Source organism: Peromyscus californicus, unplaced genomic scaffold, assembly GCF_007827085.1.
Source record: "Peromyscus californicus insignis strain IS unplaced genomic scaffold, ASM782708v3 Scaffold_17__1_contigs__length_78620276, whole genome shotgun sequence".
NCBI classification, from domain to species: Eukaryota; Metazoa; Chordata; class Mammalia; order Rodentia; family Cricetidae; genus Peromyscus; species Peromyscus californicus.
Window position 1 is genome coordinate 49324158 of NW_026294469.1, and position 18372 is coordinate 49342529.

General features: G+C 51.7%; 1 protein-coding gene across 3 annotated transcripts in view; it reads right to left on the bottom strand.

Moving 5' to 3' along the window:
* Tcof1 (treacle ribosome biogenesis factor 1) overlaps positions 1-18089 on the bottom strand; it is a 34027-nt gene extending 15938 nt beyond the window's left edge. The window contains exons 1-13 of one of the 3 annotated variants that reach the window (XM_052742251.1): positions 17897-18089; positions 15449-15504; positions 13269-13405; positions 9906-9979; positions 9003-9189; positions 8383-8456; positions 5506-5730; positions 3490-3705; positions 3129-3350; positions 2822-3022; positions 2533-2703; positions 2226-2369; positions 1954-2133 (exon numbers count right to left, since the gene is read on the bottom strand). In XM_052742251.1, coding sequence (XP_052598211.1) covers positions 1954-2133; positions 2226-2369; positions 2533-2703; positions 2822-3022; positions 3129-3350; positions 3490-3705; positions 5506-5730; positions 8383-8456; positions 9003-9189; positions 9906-9979; positions 13269-13405; positions 15449-15504; positions 17897-18004 — 1995 coding nt within the window. In that variant the 5' untranslated portion in view covers positions 18005-18089. The remainder of the gene's footprint in view (positions 1-1953; positions 2134-2225; positions 2370-2532; positions 2704-2821; positions 3023-3128; positions 3351-3489; positions 3706-5505; positions 5731-8382; positions 8457-9002; positions 9190-9905; positions 9980-13268; positions 13406-15448; positions 15505-17896) is intronic. The other 2 variants (XM_052742252.1, XM_052742253.1) reach the window with 2 other exon arrangements.
* Between the last annotated feature and the right edge of the window lie 283 nt (positions 18090-18372).

The window sequence follows — 18372 nt, forward strand, 5'->3', positions numbered from 1 at the left end:
AACAAAGAACACTGTGCAGATGCTCTTCCCAACTAACAGCAATGTGAACTTAAGAAGTCACTCAAGCCAGGCATGGTGGTGCACGCCTTTATTCCCAGCACTCAGGAGGCGGACGCAGGCAGATCTCTGTGAGTGTAAGGCCAGCCTGGTCTACAGAGTGAATTCTAGGACAGCCAGGGCTACATAGTGAGACATGTCTACAAAAACAAGACAAAACAAAACCACAAACAAAAGAGAAATCACATAAGTTTACTCGGCCTCACTTTCACCTCTATAAAAGGAGTATATAATAAAACACACCCGTGAGATTTTTGCAAAAATTAAATAGGAGATTGCATGTTTAACACAGTGCGCGTCACTAACAAACACTCAAATCCCACACTGTAAAGCCAGTACGTACAATCCTACCCAGACAAAACTGTTTCTTAGGTTCCCTTTCAGCTAAGGCGCCACGTCATTAAATTCTACTTAATGGCAGTTGAGTACTGTATAAAGAAGACTGTGTCTTCTCCCTGGAATACAGATGGAGCTGGAGCTCAAGCATCCGCCTCAGGCCATGAAGTAGGAACCGAGGAGGAGGCAACAGAACAAGACATTGCTTCGGGTTTTTTCTTTCTCTCTTTCTCTCTTTTTAAAAAAAAAATTATTATGTTTTTAATTTTGTTTTCAAACTTATATATACTCCGGGAGGAGCTCAAGCCTAGGGGTTTTTCTGTTTAACCTCATCCTTTTTCCTCTGAAAGGTTTTTTTAGATGCAGATGAGTGTTTGCCTATGCATCTGTCTATGTATCACCTTCATGCCTGATGCCCATGGACGTCAGAAGAGGGGTCAGATTCCCTGAATCTGAGCCAGTAAGGCAGGTCCCTGGGCAGTAGATGGGCAGGTGAGGTCCTACCGATACCCACAAGGGTGGATTTCTGACAGAAGGGTAGCCAAGGCCCCAGAAATAGCACCATTCACCAGGCTGTACAGCTGGACCTGAATGTTGTGGATTATTTTAAGGTGTGTTATTTTTGTTTATATTGTATTTGTTTAACTCTGTGAAGCTGTGTTACTGCTGTGCCTGTCTAAAACACCTGATGGTCTAATAAAGAGCTGAATGGCTGATAGCAAGGCAGGAGAAAGGAAAGGCAGGGCTGGCAGGCAGAGAGAATATATAGAAGGAGAAATCTGGGAGAAAAAGAAAAAGAGAAGCCAGAGAAGGAGGAGGACTCCAGGAGCCAGTCACCCAGCTACACAGCCAGCCATGGAGTAAGAGTAAGGTTTACAGAAGTAAGAGACTGGGAAAAGCCCAGAGGCAAAACTAGATGGGATAATTAAAGTTAAGGGAAGCTGGCAAGAAACAAGCCAAGCTAAGGCTGGGTATTCATAATTAATAAGCTTCATGTGTGATTTATATGGGAGCTGGGTGGTGGGCCCCCGGAAAAGAGCAAAAGCAAACACCACCACCTGAACTCAGGTAACCCGCCCCTGGCCTCTGCCACCCACCCTGCTTGTGGTGCTACAAAAGCCAGCTCTTTGCTTCTGTTCAGCTGCTTCTCTAGCTGAAGAGCCGCCCCTCTGCTTCACCAGGTGACTTTCAGTTCCTCACTGATATGCCATTCCTCTTAAAATATCTGAGGTGCCACGCTTGGCTAGTCCTACTGCAAAACACTGCCAAACAGCCCCACCTCATCCTGCTGGAATAGTGTGCACAGTATCACACCCTGTCTAGGTGGGACCTCCCTGAAGGCCAAAGCCACAGAACGCCTGCCTAGAACGGCAGTAGGCAGAGTGCATGGGACACAGCCAGATCTGTGGGAACCTAGAGCCGGGGGCTCAGGAAACAGAGGGCAGGGGAACCTGAAGCCCAGTTGTGTCTGAGCCCCAGGATGCTGTGCTCCCTGGGCCAAGAGCAGCCTCAGGTGAGCCATCCTCAGTCTTGGTCCAGGCTAGCTCCTCCCTACCTCACCTGTGCTGTGGGGGTCTCATTCTCATCCTCACTGCTGGATTCCTCCTCGCTGTCCCCCGAGTCTTCCTGAGCTGTAGCCCTGACCTGGGCAACTGTAGTCCCTGTCCTCCCAGGGTGCACTGGGGCCATCCCTTGTCCCGAAGCAGCTTTCCCCTGGAGGCCCTTCCCCACAGACGTCCCCTAGAATGACAAGGGGGTGAAAGGGTTTCACAGGGGCCTGAGATGCCCCTTGGGGAAGAGCAGTGAGCCACCCAGGCAAATGCGGGCCTCACCTGTACCCTCGTGGCGCCAGGAGCAGCTTTTGACTCAGACTCACTAGAGGATGAGGTGCTCACTAGCACAGGGGCAACTGTGGCCGATGTGGGGGTGCCTTTCCTCGGGGAAGCCTTTGCCTGCTTTTCCAGAGCTGGTTTGGCCTGTGGAGAGAGCACAGAGGAAGGCTGGAGAAGACCCCTTGATTCACAGGCCACATCTGTTCTGGGATGCAGCTCCTCCTGGCCTCCCTGCCAACCAGAACCCACATAACTCTGAGAGGAGGTGTACCGGCCAGGCCCCCTCTCTGCTCCTCGGGCTCCCCACCTGAGACGGAGCGGAAGCTGCTGGTACCGCCGCCTCCTCCTCATCGCTGTCCGTCGACTCCTCGCTGCTCTCCGAGTCCTCTTTACACCCTTCACTCTTGACCTGGGTGGCCACAGGTGCCGCCTTCTGAGGGAGTGCAGTAGGGGGAGCCCTCCCCCTGACAGCCTTTGCCTGGAGGGAGACACACGAGATCAGTGGGGAGCCCCAGGAAGGACACATGCAGCAACTGGAGACGGAGACAGGGACGCCTGGAGGGAAGGGTCTGGAGCGTGCGGCCACACGGGCTCACCTTGGCTGGGGTCAGAGCCCCATCGTCGCTGTCAGACTCCTCGCTGCTGCTCCCCGAGTCCTCTTCTGCCTCTCCCGTTTGGACCTTGAGAGCTGCTGACCCGGCTTTCCCGGGGCAGGGTGGCTGGGCGCCTTTTCCGGAGGACCCCAGGCTCACAGCGGAAGCAGGTCTGACCTGAGGGCTTTTCCCCAAAGGTTTCATCTGTGAGTGACAGAGGGCGAGATCAGGGGAAGATGGCCTGGTTTTGAAGGGTGAGGAGTACAGCCAGAAGGCCTTTCTGGGCAGGGCACAGGGCTCCTGGCCTCACCTGGGCAGGACTTGTGCTCAGGGTCGCAGCGGCTAGTGTCTTCCCGGTGTCGCTCCCGGACTCCTCACTGCTGCTGTCCGAGTCCTCCGGCTTCCCTGCCTGGGCCTGGGCTGCCACAGGCCCTGCCTTTCCAGGGGCGACTGGAGGAGCCCCTTTCTGGGGGGACCCCTTGGCAGGAGCTGAAGTACTCCTGACCTGAGGGTTCTTCCCGGAAGTCTTCGCCTGGTGTGAGAAAGTGAGGAGTGAATCAGAAGGTAGGTAGGTGCAAAGCTCTGACAGAGCAGGTGGGCTGGGACGCGCTGAGTGGACAGGTCCAGCAGCCTGCTGGGTCTAGGCTGGGATGTCCCCCCCCAGGCTTCACCTGAGGGGTGGAGACATCCACTGGCGGCTCCTCCTCCTCCTCACTGTCAGAATCGTCCTCACTGCTGCTCTCTGTGTCCTTCTCTGGCCTTCCTGCCTTGGCCTGGGCGGCTGTGGGCCCAGTCTTCTCTGGTGGTGCTGAGATGGGCCCTTTTCCAGAGCTCTTGGCAGAAACCGAGGCAGCTGCGGCCTGAGGAGCTTTCCCAGGGGCCTTTACCTGTGAAAGACAAACCAATTCACTCTTCTAAGTTCCTCTGGTGATGCCATCAGGAAAAAGCCCAGAGGTTCCCGAGACACCAATTTCCCTTCTCACCTTCACCGGAGTCCTAGCTACCCTGGCCCTCTGGTTCCTTGGCAATGACCAGCTCCGTATCCTTTTAGCACCAGAGACCTGACCCATTTCACCTGGCCACTACATCCTTAGCCCCCAGTGACACCGGTATGGACAGCCCCTGCACGTAAGTGGTTAGATCCTTAGCTGGAAAAGTCCGCTCTGTGGGTACAGGCACTGGCCTCTGAGTCTGGACAGTTCATGAACAGCTGGCAGGGCTCAGGGCAGAGACGGGGTATGCAAAGGTAGTTGGTAAGGGATATCCTGAACACAGGAAAGTAAAGCTTCCTTGGGCTTCCTGTGGTAGACAGCAACAGGACCCCAGAAAGCCTGTCCTCAGCCTCCTAGATCCAGTTCCCACATGGCCTCCTCTTTATCCACTCTCCCTACTGTTCTCAGCCAAAGGCTCGCCACTGCCTCTAGGTTGTGGCAGGGCGGCCACAGGCCTTGTCTTCTCATGAAGGTCTTGTCCACCCTGTCCCAAATTTCCTGGAAAGTGGCTCTGGACCTTCTAAGACCTTCTGTGAGGAGCAGTGACTCCTCACAAGTTGCATTCAGCTTGTCTCTACAGATCTGAACCAGCACCCACAATGTAGCCCCGAGCAGGGTGGGTCTGTACACCTGTAACTTACCCCAGAGCCTCAACGCCCAACTATTTCCCCTGCCCCCTTCAACTTCAGGTCCTTGGCTATAGCTCTCCTTCTGGGGCCTTCCCTGGCCACTTCACATCGTCAACCAGCTTGTCTTTAACATTTTCACAATTGCACGCACGCTTTCCCCACCCCCAGTCCTAGATGTGGACTGCCCTACTTGTTCCTCCTTGCTCTAAATGTAAAGGCTTTCTAGACCTTTTTGCTCATCCCAGGGTGTGTTCAGGGTCATGAGATTGCTAACGGAACTACACTCCACGGGAAAGCCTCCCACCCCACCCCACCCAACAGGAACAGAAGAGATTCTCTCCAGTGTTTGACTGCTCAGGGTCTGGTTTGGCGAGAAAAGCCGAGAGAAGACCTTCAAACTTCTCAAGACTCCCCGGGCACGTGTGGTGGTCTGAAGGAGGATGGCCCCCACAGGCTCCCAGGTTTGAATACTCGGTCCCCTACTGATGGAACTGTTTGGAAGGATTAGAAGGTGGGGCCTTGTTCGAGGCGTGTCACTGGCTTTGAGGTTTCCCAGTTAGCTTTCTGCTTGTGGATCAGATCTAAGCTCTCAGCTGCTGCTCCAGCTCCACGCCTGGTTGCTGCCCTGCTCTCCCCCATGATGGTCATGGACTCTAATCCTCGAACTGTGGGCACCCAGTTGAATTTTCTCTTTTACAAGCTGCCTTTGTGATGGTGTCTCATCATAGTACATGCCTGGAACCCCAGAATGTGGGAGGCTGAGACAGTAAGGGCGTGAGTTAGAGACCCAGCAGGGCCAGCTATGCTGAGGACAGTTGTACACTCGCCACTATGGAAACCAAGGCAAATAATGTAATCACCGGAGTGTAGGACCTGCCCCCCAGGAGTCAGCCATTCTGGCTGCAGTGTGGGCCCAAGGGGCCATTTCCACAGGACTGAAGGCCCCTGGCTGTTTTTTAACTCGCCCCCACTCTTCTCCATGAACTCTGGCCCTCTTTACACAGTGGCTTTGCCAGCATCGGGAGCCCTAGGCAGTGGGCCAAGGGACAGCCCTCCCTGGGCTCACCTGGCTGGGCATCCCAGCAGGGGGCTCATCCTCACTCTCGGAGTCCTCCTCACTGCTCTCCGACTCTTCCTTGTCTGCAGTCCTCCCTGGTGCAGCCGGTGTGCCTTCTTGGAGCCGGGGCGTCACACTCCCTAACTTGGTAGGGCCTGGGGCTGTTCTTGCTGGTGGCTCCTTGGCCGGGGCTGGGGACACTTTGGCCTGGGCTGGTTTTACCGAAGGTTTCACCTAGAAGCAGGAGACAGAAGCAGCAGAAGAAAACCATTTCCCCTTTGCTGTCAAGCTCTGTGGCAACAGGAATGAGAAGGGCACCCTGAGGTTCATGTTTGAGTACTGGGTTCCCAACTGGTGGAACTGTTTGAGAAGGATCGGGGTAGGCTTAGGTTTCCAAAGACTCGTGTTATTCCTGGTGTTCCCTCTCAGCCTCCTGCTTTTGAATCACACTGTGAGCTCCCAGCTGTTCCTGCTGCCATGCCTTTGCGCCACCATCATGGACTCTGACCCTCTGAAACTGTAAGTCCAATTAAACTCTTATAACTTGCCTTGGTGTCTCAGTCACTGTTCTATTGCTATGAAGAGACACCATGACCAAGGCAACACTCGTAACAGAAAGCATTTAATTGGGGGCTGGCTTACAGTTTCAGAGTGTGGTAGTTTGGATGTAATTGGCTCCCATAAGCTCATAGGGAGTGGGAGTGGCACTATTAGAAGGTGTGGCCTTGTTGGAGTAGGTGTGGTCTTACTGGAGGAAGTGTGTCACTGTGGAGGCGGGCTTTGAGGTCTCATATATGCTCAAGCCATGCCCAGTGTCTCAGACCACTTCCTGTTGCCTACAAGTCAAGATGTAGGACATTCAGCTACTTCTCTAGCACCACATCTGCCTGCATGCCACCTTGTTGCACCATGATGATAATGGACCAAACCTCTGAAACTGTAAGCCACCCCAATTAAATGTTTTTCCTTTATAAGAGTTGCCGTGGTCAGGATGTCTCTTTATAGCAATAGAAATCCTAACTAAGACATAACGGTTTAGTCCATTATCACCACAGCAGGGAGCATGGTACTAGAGAAGTAGTTGAGAGCTACATCCTAATCCACAGGCAGAGAAATGGAGTCTGGCATGGGTTTTTGAAACTTTTGAAACCTCAAAGCTCACCCCTAGTGGTGACACACTTCCTCCAACAAGGCTATAACTCCTAATCCTTATAATCCTTTCAAACAGCTCCACTCCCTGGTGACCAAGCATCCAAATGTATGAGCCTATAAGGGGCCACTCTCAGCAACAGAAAAGTAACCACTACAAGCCCCTTCCTAAAAGCACATGCTCTCCCAGAGGCAGGCAGAACTTACTCCCTGTTTCCAAAAAGGCACAGATTGTTCAAGGGCAGCACAAAGGCTTATAGGACCCCTGGCTACCTTTCAGGCAGAACTCAGCCACCATGCCCATTGACACACAACACGGTCCATCCTGAGGGGACCCTCAAACTAAAAAGCATCTGCCTGTGGTAGCTATCCAGGGAGAGGCGCCTGGTATCTGCACTGGCATGAGCTTCTTCCTGGGAATTCCTCAGTGTCCCAAAATACTGACAGCCTAAGGTTACTGGTACGTTAGTCAGCCCCTGCTCTACTTGTGCATCCCATGCCCCACACGACCTTTCAGTATCCTGTTCTTCCCAAACAGCTCACTGCTGCCAGAGATCCACACTGGTTTCTGGTCCAATGTGGTATACTTAGGTGCTAGACCTCCAGGAGCAAGGCCTGGAGTGAGGGGATCCAGAGGTGTCCTTATGCCTTATGATACTCAGGGCCCAACAGCAAGAGAGAAGGTAAGGAGCAGCCTGTGGCCACATCTTGGATAGATGGGGATGCTCAGCCTTCACAGGGTCACTGCGTTTGGTGGAGCAGCACCCTAGGCACTGTATCAATCTATCCCTGGCTCCTGCTGGTCCTCCGTCTAAACTGTCCAACCATTTGACATTATGATACAACACTGTAATTTACAAAGTTCATGCCCAGGATCCAACAACCGAAATAAAAACACCCTCATGTTTTATATAAGATGATGGCTTTGTATCGGGCTGCGGGTTGGCTACACCTGCTAACAGTTATTTCTAAATGGGACACCTTGTCACTGTTATGTCAGCCCTCCAGTGGTCCTCACTACCTCAGTTTTGTGTTTGAAACCCTGTGACGGCCCCTCAGTGACCCTACAGATAACCCCGAACACCTACACTGGCCTGCTAGCTCAGACAGCGAACTGAGGCTCTGCCTTGTCTAACTTCCTCTCGAGCCACATTCCCCTCACGCAAGAAACTGCAGATCCATGTGCTTCAGACACACAAGCCCCCTCCACTTGTCTCTGCTGGTGCGGTGACTTCTGCCACATCTGCTCACCGGGTGTCAGGCGGACCCCTATGGCTTTCTGTTTTCCTTCCCCACGAAGGTAGGAAGTCCGCCTACCCAGCTCACTTTGTAGACTCAAGTTCTGGTGTTAAGTATTCAAAATTCAGAGACGGGGCTGCAGACCAAGGGTCCTGCCAAATTCTAGCCCAGCACCTACATTCTCCATTAGGCTCAGAGTCCTCTTGGCAGCCTTACCCCTGACCCTGTCAGTTACATTCCTGATCCCATGTCTTCCTCTCCCAGCATTCCATGCCTACCACCCAGGAGGGTGTCTCCCTCTCATCACACTGGACCCTGATGCTCAGCACATCCTGAGCAGTACCATGTTCTTCATCCCACAACTGCTCAGCCTCGGCTGTAACCTTTTCAGCTGCTGACATGACTGCTGAGCGGATAACTGGGATCTGAACACCAGCAAGGTTTCTGGGAGGGTCGGAGGCCGCAAGACAGCATTGCCTGGGGATGGGTGCCAATTACCTCTACATCTGTCTCATCACTTGAGCTGGAGGTATCTTCACTGGAACTGCTGGCTTGGCCCGTTGACAACATTCCTGAGGATGGACACAGGGGACTGAGTACCCTTTCCACATTCACCTCCCTTCCCAGAACCCCCATGCCAGCTGCTAGTCAAATCTAGGTGCCAAACACTTTCTCACCTGTACAGAGTTAGCTATCTGCTCTGACCCAGCCCCCAGCTGGGGTGGGGACCCTCACTACCCATTTTTACATCTCTCGAGGCCTCTCTAGCAGCACTCGATGGTTAATCAAGTCACTCTTGGCTATCACACTGGGGCATGGGGGACAGACTGGGCACATACCTATTCTGCCTAAGAAATGCAAACAGGCCTATGCCTTTCCATTTAGTTTCTAAGTGGCCACAGTGGTCCCTGTAACCCACCCGAGAGAGAAGGCAGGAAATGCCACCCTCTGAAAAGCCCGTCTTGTCTGAGCAGCAGACCTAGGAGGTCAGGAACGGGGGAAATGGTTGTCGGTGCAGACCCTGACTGTCACTGAGACAAACCTGCGCTCAGAATGTCTCAAACAGCACACCAGTGCTTAGGCCTGCCTCCCTGTCCCAGGCTCTGGGGGCCTCTCACCAGGCTTGGCAGTGGCACCGAGGGCTTGGACACTGCCCTCCTCCTCAGTTTCTGAGGCCAAGACAGTGTTAGCCGAGGGCTCTGCTGACTTCTTGGGTGACTTCCCAGAGAGCAGGTGGACCACTGCCTTTCCTGATGCAGGATGCAACACAGAGTTGACCATCTTGTTGGCTGTCTTGGTCTTTGCCTACAGAGTACGAGAGGGATGAGCACTCTGTCATGACAGAACACGTGAGAAACAGAGCCCGCCCACCCCCACCCCCCTTACATGTGGGCCCAACATGGCCACTTCCCACCTCCTTCCCTAGTCTAAGGGCAGTCAGCTCTGGCCTGGAACAGCCAAGTGACTTGTCACCTTGTCTTTATAGTGGATGAAGATGCCTTTCTCAGGCGTTAAGTGCATTACCATTCCTGGGTCACAGTAGCTCCTGCTCTGCATTAAGCAATAGTTCATTGTGATATCTTTATTTCATCATTACATTTACAGATTATTGCTATGTTCTGGTTTCGGTGACATAATCATTTCTGTAACTGCAACAATGTTTGCAGATTACTGACAAATGACATTTTCTAAGTACTTTCTGCTTTAGAAAATGTGTAGAGGGTACAAACACAGAAATCTTATTTATGATGGCACTCCACTGCCTAGCAGAGCCCACAACACACGAGGTACTGGAGAAGAGCTACTCAGGAAGCAGGTGAGTGTAGCAGGAGGAAGGAAACGCCCATGTGCCATGTGGCTCGAGGTAACGAGGATCACTTCTAGTTCACAGAAGAGGCACCTACCCGAGGCCCAGATAGGTGAAGACACAGACTGAGCCTTACCACCCTATCCTGACACTGGAAACTAAGCTCTACTGGATGTAACTCCCACAGGCAACAAATAACTCGGAAACAACTCACCTGGGCCTTTTCCTTCATGCTTGACGGCAAAGCTGCAGCCATGGCTGAGGAATTGACAGATGTCAGTCTTGGGGCTGGAAGACACAAACGCTGTGAGCAAGGCGGCCTCTTCTCATCTGGGAAAGATGAGCAGAGTCCACCCCATCTCCAGTCCTACTGGTACTGCTGCTTAGTGCTAGTATGAGGACCCGAGGCCTAGCCCAGAACCATGAGAGAGCTCTGTGATGCATCAGCTTGCTTACCAGGTCGGCACCCCTGAGGGACTCCCAGCTGCTCCATGGCATGAGACTCGGAGGCCCCCAGGGAAAGGACAGGCTTACATTCCTACCACCTACTACCACAAAAGACGCCTGACTCTGGCCAGCGCTCTCTGCACAGGGTGCCAACCCTCAGTCCTGATAATCCTGGCAGGCAGGGCAGTGATCAGGCGGCCAGCCCCAGGTGACAGAGAAAGCTCTGTGGAAGGTAAGTGGTTTCCTGGTGGAAATGGTGCTGACCCAGGAGCTGGGCCTGGTTGGAGATACTGAGATTCAGACTATGGACGGTTTTAGGGAACGGTCACCTTAGATCTCAGGTACAGGGGATGTTATCATTAAAGGGACAATTGTCGAAACGGACAGCACGACTGAATTAGTTCCTGGCACTTCATAGAAGTATACAAAAAAAAAAAAAAAACCACATAGCTCTGGCCTTTATTGTGACTTCCTATCAACTTGTGGCCAATCTTAGTCACATACCGCCCCATGTTCCCCCTCCACATCACACATTATTTTGAAGAAAATGCTTGACATCCTGTCATGTCACCCACAAATACTTCAAAGAGGACTCTTTGGCCAGATGTGGTGGCACATGCCTATAATGCTAGTACTCAGAAAGCCGAGGCAGGATGTTCCTCAGTTTGAGGCCAGCCTGGACTACATAACAAGACCTTGTCTCAAGAAGAACTAAGGAAAAACAACAAAAACCCAAACCAAAAAACAAAAACCCAAAATGTAAAAAGTCAACTACAAGTCCATCACCACAGTTCTAAAAATTGATTACTGGCAAAAGGGATTGCAGAGCAGGGTGGGGGGTGGCACATATGGGACGGGACCTACTACTGTTGTTTTGATGTCAAATTGCCCGAGTGTGTGTGTGTGTGTGTGTGTGTGTGTGTATTCACCTTTCTACAGCGGGCAGCAATGCAGAGACCCCATAACTTGTCAAAGTTGAGAGTAAGTGTCGACTGAGCTCTCAGTCCTAAACGGGACGCAGATCAAGCCTCCAAGGCTCAGGGAACATTACAGAAGAGCAGGCAGAAAGGATGCAAGAGCTGGTGAAGTGCTGTCATGTGGACATGACAAGGTCGTTCTCATGACCTCACTGTTGCTAGAGTTAACTACACAAGACTGGTCAACATTCAAGCAGGCGGCACTAATTGGACTCAGTGGATTGATCACAACAAAACAAACATGAAAAAGAAAAAGAGGATATTAGGTGGGAGGGCATATTGGGGGCGTCCTGGGGGAGTCGGGTATGGGTACGATCATCAACATATATTGTACACATGTATGAAATTGTCAGAGAATAAATAAAAGATATTGTTTAAAAATTGATTACTAGCCGGGCGGTGGTGGCACACGCCTTTAATCCCAGCACTTGGGAGGCAGAGCCAGGTGGATCTCTGTGAGTTCGAGGACAGCCTGGGCTACCAAGTGAGTTCCAGGAAAGGCACAAAGCTACACAGAGAAACCCTGTCTCAGGGGAAAAAAAAAAAAAAAAATTGATTACTATTAAATACCCAGGCAGTACAAACATTTGCCATTTCTGTTTGAAGCAGGATTCTGTCCACATGCACATAGGTGGACACCTGTTTGACTGGAAGAAACAGGGCAGGCTTATAGGCTGCCCACCAAGGGGCATGGGCAGGACATGATGGGGATGAGGGCAGGAAAGCCTGCATTTTTCCTCTGTATGCTTTTTATATACACACTGGACCTGCTCTGCATTTATCATTTAAGATCAAGATATAAAATATATATCCAGTATCCTCTCAAACATCTGGCACACAAAAGAAAAATAAATTAAAGACAAGACTGCAGAATTGGAGGTGTGTCACTAGGGCTGTGCTCTGAGGTTTCAAAAGCCCACACTGGCTCTTTGCCTGCAGACCAGGATGTAAAGCTCTCAAGTACTGCCATGCCTGCCTGCCTGCCACCGTGATGATCATGGACTAACCCTCTGAAATTGTAAACAAGTCCCCCAGTTAAATGCTTCCTTTTATATAAACTGCCTTGCTCATGGTGTCTCTTCACAGCAATAGAACAGTAACTAAAACAACCAGCAACTCTTGAAGCAGCCCCAAGGCCACTCATAAGAGGGAACCGTCAACACCTTCTGAAGTGGTCCCAACACTTGCACAAATGTGGTCTCCTTCCCATCTTTAGCAGTAGCATTGAAAAACGGCTCCTGGGGAGTGAACCGAACAGCTGTGTGGACCTTTTTTTTTTTTTTTTTCTTTTTTGAGACAGGGTTGTAGTCCTTGCTGGACTGGAATTTACTACGCAGACCAGGCTGGCCTCAAACTCACAGAGTTTCATTTGTCTCTGTGTTGGGATTATATGTGTGTACCACTGTTGCACGAATCCTAATTGGTCTTATAATAAAAACCCAGAGCCAGATATTGGGGTAAATGCTGAATGATCAGAGGAAACAAGCCACAGCCACTTCTCACCTCGCCAACTCCTCAGCTGAAAGGGGAAGATCCTGTCTCCACAAATCCTCAGACTAAATGCCCATGAGCCCGCAGCCAAAAGGGCACCAAACTCCTGTCTCCTCCCGCCTTACATTCCTTTCTCTGCTCAGCCATATCACTTCCTGTCTCAACCTTCCTAGTGCTGGGGTTAAAGGTGTGTGCCTCCACTGTCTAGCTCTGTTTCTCTTTTAGACTGGATTAATCTCATGTAGTCCAGGGCGGCTTTGAACTCACAGAGATCCAGATAGGTCTCTGCCTCCCAAGTGCTAGGATTAAAGGTGTGTGCCACCACTGCCTGGCCTCTATGTTTAATCTAGTGGCTGGCTCTGTCCTCCGATCTTCAGGCAAATTTTGTTAGAGTACAAAGTATCACCACACACCACCACATCTAGCCTTCTGGGATCTTATGATTCTCCTTTGGATCCTCAGAATTTGGGGTCACAATGTCTGCCACAAAGGAAGGGCTCCCTGGAACTTTCTAACTTCCCTCTGAAAAGCCCCATTTTTTTCTGGGCTTACACTAAAGAATGATTCGGAGGGGAACACTGCTGTGGAGCAGACTGGCACTCCACAGTGGTTCCAGGGGCAGGCCCAAACCCCACACAACACCTGGCAGGAAGGGTTCTTACTGGCTTTGGCAGCTTCAGGTTCTGCCTCTTCCTCCTCCGAGCTCTCTGAGCTACTAATGGGGTCTGACACCCGGAACTTCTTGGCCTGCAGGGCCACATCATCTTTTGCCTTCTGCTTCTGGCCAAGCTCCGAGGTCCTGCAGGACAGAGAAGACAGGACATATCCATGAGATTTGGGAAGCCAGACTCCTCATCTACTCAGCCTTCAGAGAGTTTAGCGACACCAGCACAGTGTGGAATTGTCTGTGCTCACCCACTTCCTAAGGTACTGTTCTCAGTGTCACAGGCAGCCAACAGCGCGACAGAACAGCAGCAGCTAACAACCACCAGGTGCCTGGCGACAGCCCATGGGGCACCGGACAGAACCATCCAGGTTCTTCTCACCCTAGAACTGTGTCCTCCTCTTGTGCTGGGGTCCTTGATCTTCCCTTCCTGAACTTGAGTGTGGTGCAAAGTGTCTCTGCTAACTAACACCCCTCCCCCACAGCACTCTGCACGGCCATCCAGTTTCATTTCCTTCTCGGTCTTCTGCAGACTGCTTGCTGGATGAGTCCCCCACCCTGTACGAACGGGCGCCAGAGAGGAGGACAGCAACTCACTACAGTCCCCCAGAGCCTGGTGTATACCTGGAGAAAGGATCCATTATGGAACTGGCCTGGGTCAAGGAGGAAGCAGGGTGGGGTGGGGAGTGTGTGTGTGTGTGTGGTGTAAGACAGCTTAGGCCCCTGAACTTTGACCTCCCCCTCCCCGCTGCAGGAAGCCACTGTCCAAGCCCCCTTCTTCCCAGCTGGGTTTGACACTGCTCTGTCAGTCTGGGATGTGCTGTCAAGGTCCCTTCTTCTTAGGAGGCCACTTGTCAGGAAGCTGCTTTTATTACATGTATCAATTTGTTCCACCCCTCTCCTCCCAACAGAACGTGAGTTTCACAAGAATAGAGATTTTCCCATCTTCTTTCTCATTCTCCGATTTATCAAGAATGGTATCTGAGGAGAGTATCGGGCAGGGTTTCCACTGGCCAGTTCTGGGATTTCACTAAACAGACCACCGTGTTTGAGCTTCACAATGCAATGAGATAACAATGTTCACTTTGCAGATCAGGTGCTCACAGAAGTTGCTCAAGGTCATTCGGCTAATGTCTGGGTTTGACTTTACAGGTAATCACCGGTCCAGGCTGGATCTGGCAAGTGAGATCTTTGGTCCACTCTGTGCCCCTCACCCACAGGGGGAGCCAGAGGCAGGAAATAGTGTGTGGCGCAGCTCAGGGAAGGAAGTACCGTAAGTAGCATCTGCACACCTGGGCAAGATGGTGAGTGCCCTGTGCTCGCCAAGCAGCAGAGGAGTGTTAAATATGGATAGGAGGGGGACCTTAGCTCCCCCCAGAGCCTGGCATCCCCTGCCTTCAGAGCTGTCATGAGGGAGCACTCAGATTAAGTGCTCATGTCCGGTGCCAGGCACCCACCTTCACTTGCCCTTACTACCGCCATGGCCTCCTTTGACTCCTGCCTGCCTCCCCGATTACAATGTGAGTGACCAGAAAGAAGAAACCAGCCGGTCGGTGGTGGCCCACACCTGTAATCCCAGCACTTGGGAGGCAGGTGGATCTCTGAATTTGAGGCCATGCTGGTCAACAGCCAGGGATACATAGGAAACTCTATTTCAAAAAAACCAGAAAGTCCAAACAAACAAAAAGAAAACAAAACAAAGAAAAAGAAACCAGCTCTCTCAATTCTTTTTTGTTTGTTTTTCTATGGCAGGATCTCACTATGTGAGGACCAGGCTAGCCCTGAACCCTCTGCCTCCCAATGCTGAGATTAAAGAAGGCCTGAGCCACCACAAGCTTTTATTCTTAAGAGCTCTAGCTTTCACTGGGCGTGGTTCAGCATGCCTTTAGTCCCAGAACTGGAGCCAGCCTGGTCTCATAGTGAGATCCTGTCTCAAAAACAAAATAAAACAAATATAAAAAAAGAAAGAAAAGAGTTGAACATCCAGCTCTGAATGTCTCCCCTATGACAAACTACACACAGAGAAATCCCCATACATGTGATGTCACCCGCCTTCTGAAGGGGGTAAGTATGTCCACAGTGGGCTATCAGGTCTCATCTTAGGCCGCGTGAGTACACTGGCTTGTTGCAAAGACAACAGTTGGGGAGACCCTGCTCCATCCCTTCCACCAGACTTACTGCTGCCAGTGTGTATAGATGTCCAGGAGGGTGATGGGCTGAGTCAGGAAACTCTTCTGTAGAGAAATAATAAATAGCTTCAATAAGGACCCAATCCAATAGGTCTGCACCCTCCCTGGGCCTGCAACAGGTACCTCAAAAATGGTCTGTTTGCTCTTAGATATCTACTTGGAGTTACCAGCACCATTCAAAAGCTTCCAGAGTCAAGAAGGGCAAACAGTTCCAGTTACAAACCTTTCAATATGACACAATGGTAAGAGGTACTTTTGAGGGCTGGGCACGTGAACAGTCCAAACTAGCATTACTCGGCATCCCTAGCACAGTCCGGGGATGGAAGCCAGACGGCAGAGCTTTCCCTACCTAACCTCTTAGATGGTTTTCAAAGGCTTGGCTAGTCAATCTCCCCCAAACACAAGACAGCCCAAATCCTGAAGGCTTCCAGGTGACATACTGGAGCCTACTGGATGTCTGGAAAGAGACTTAGCCCAAATAGTGCAAGGGTCTCTTTTTCCCCCTGAGACAGGGTTTCTCTGTGTAGTTTTGGTGCCTGTCGTGGAACTCACTCTGTAGACCAGGTTGGCCTCGAACTCACAGAGAGATCCACCTGCCTCTGCCTGCTGAGTGCTGGGATCAAAGGCGAGCGCCACCACCGCCTGGTGGGTGCAAAGGTCTTAGTTAAAACAGAGGAAAACAGATACCAGGCCTAGGCTGAGAACACACTTGTGTGAACGTCGAGAGCAAACAGCCGAAGTGCTCCAATGGGAGTCAAAAGAGCCACATGCAGAGGAAAAACAAAAACACATGGCCGCACCCTTTGCCATTCTTGTTACCATCTCCTCATTTCCTTCTAGTCCACTCCAATGTCATCCTCTCCACAAGACTTCTCTGACCACCTTAGTTGTAACTGGAGCCTGACATCCCATAGCCTCCCTGTGGCCAGCAGCTGCCACAATCCAGATAGGCTAATCCACAAGCTTATTTTTATGTGTCTGCTCTGTGAGAGCAGGACACTCTTGCTTGGGCACACAAACCATGACCATGGATGGGCACTATGTCTCACTCGCCCTATCGGTTAAGTTATATAGTTGGAGTTACGAATGGGAAGGGAACCAAGGTCCAGAAAAGCCAGAGATAACATCTTAGGGCCTAGCAACCTTCTTCGGTTTTGAGTTAGTTTGGTTTTTGTTTTGTTTTGTTTTGTTGGTTTTTCGAGACAGGGTTTCTCTTTCTAGCTTTGCGCCTTTCCTGGGACTCACTTGGTAGCCCAGGCTGGCCTCGAACTCACAGAGATCCGCCTGGCTCTGCCTCCCGAGTGCTGGGATTAAAGGCGTGCGCCACCACTGCCCGGCTGAGTTAGTTTGTTTTTGAGACAGGGTCTCACAATGTAGCCGCTGGCTGGCCTTGAACACACTATGCAGACCAGGTTAGCCATGAGTTCACAACAGATCTACCCACCTCCTGCTCTAGAGTGCTGGGATTAAAGGCAAGGACCACCACACCCGGTGCCCCTGCAGTTTTCACTGTAGCTAAAGTGGTAGTGACTAACCAGGTCAATATCCATCTCACCACTGATTACCACTGTTTTTCTGCGAATTACCTACCCATCATGGATCATTCCAACCTGTCTGCTTTGCCTCCAACTCTCTGGGAGACTCTACAGTCGTGTATTTCAAACTTCAGGCACAGCAAATTTTCTGGAGGCGAGGACACTCAGAAGCTCCACTCCAACCTCAGGGTATCAGCGCCTCTAACTACCTTGAGCTCTCAAATTAACTACATCCTCAGGGAAGCAGTCCTGGATATTCCCCACCCAGATTCGACCACCCATGTTTTAGTATCTCAAATCTCCCATTCTACAGCTTAACACAATGCTAATCATACAGTCACTTTTGTGATTCTTTTTGTACCCTCTACTAGGCTGTGAGATTGGGTAGAGGGGCCTGAGACTGGCGCTCCCCATATCATCATCTGCACCTCAGGGCCAAATTGAAAGTTGCCAAGTGAAAAGAACTTTGAAATTCCTGCACCAGGAGTTCGAGTCTTGTCATAACCAAAGACAGTCACGGGCCTGCACGCCTTCGTTCGTTCGGCGTTCCCAACAAGAGTGGTGACAATCCACCCCAAGACCAGCGGCTAGCTGGGTGCCCTAGGAAAACTGCATAGAGCCACGTGGCCTGAGACTAGGGAAACTTAAACCTGCGGCTACCGGGGAAACCGCGGGGCGGGAATTACGAAGCTGCATGCCTCGGATCAGAGGTTCCTGCCCGCCCACTGTACTGAGGAGGAAACTGAGCCCCGGGAGGTGGCTGGAAGTCGCAGGGGCTAGGGCAGAGCTCAATGCTCCTCCTGCACCCCTGGCCCGCATCTCAGACCCGCTCTGGCCGGGTCTCCTGGGAGGGGCGCGGGCTCCTGCTCTCTAGGACTTGCACTCGGCCCTCAGCCGCTTACCTGGCCGCTCTGCTCCTTCACTTCCCGCGCCGCACGGACGAAGCCAGCCTGCAGCAGATGATGGTAGATGAGGGGAAGCAGCTCCCGCCGCTTCCTGGCCTCGGCCATGCCAGAGATCCCGCCAGCCTATTCACGTGCACGCCCCCTCGCCCCCCGCCAGCCTCTTCCCTCGCGCCCTAGGACCTCATGTTCCTCACTTCCGGCTCTGCGTCACTCAGCCGAGCGGCGCGCTGGGAAGTGTAGTCTTGTAGCTGGAATGGGCCAATCTGTGCGAGTGGGCGGAGCCACGAAGGCTAATCAGCTCTGCCATTGGCTAGGAGGCGTGGCCTGATTGGAACCTGCCCTCGGGACGGCCATGAAACCTTCATCTTAATTTTTTTGGTTTACTCCTTTAAGGGGTTTACTGTCCTGGTCTTATGATAGCTGCGACGTCTTTATTCATCTTCGAACTTCCCGATCACTGGCCCCAGCTTCCA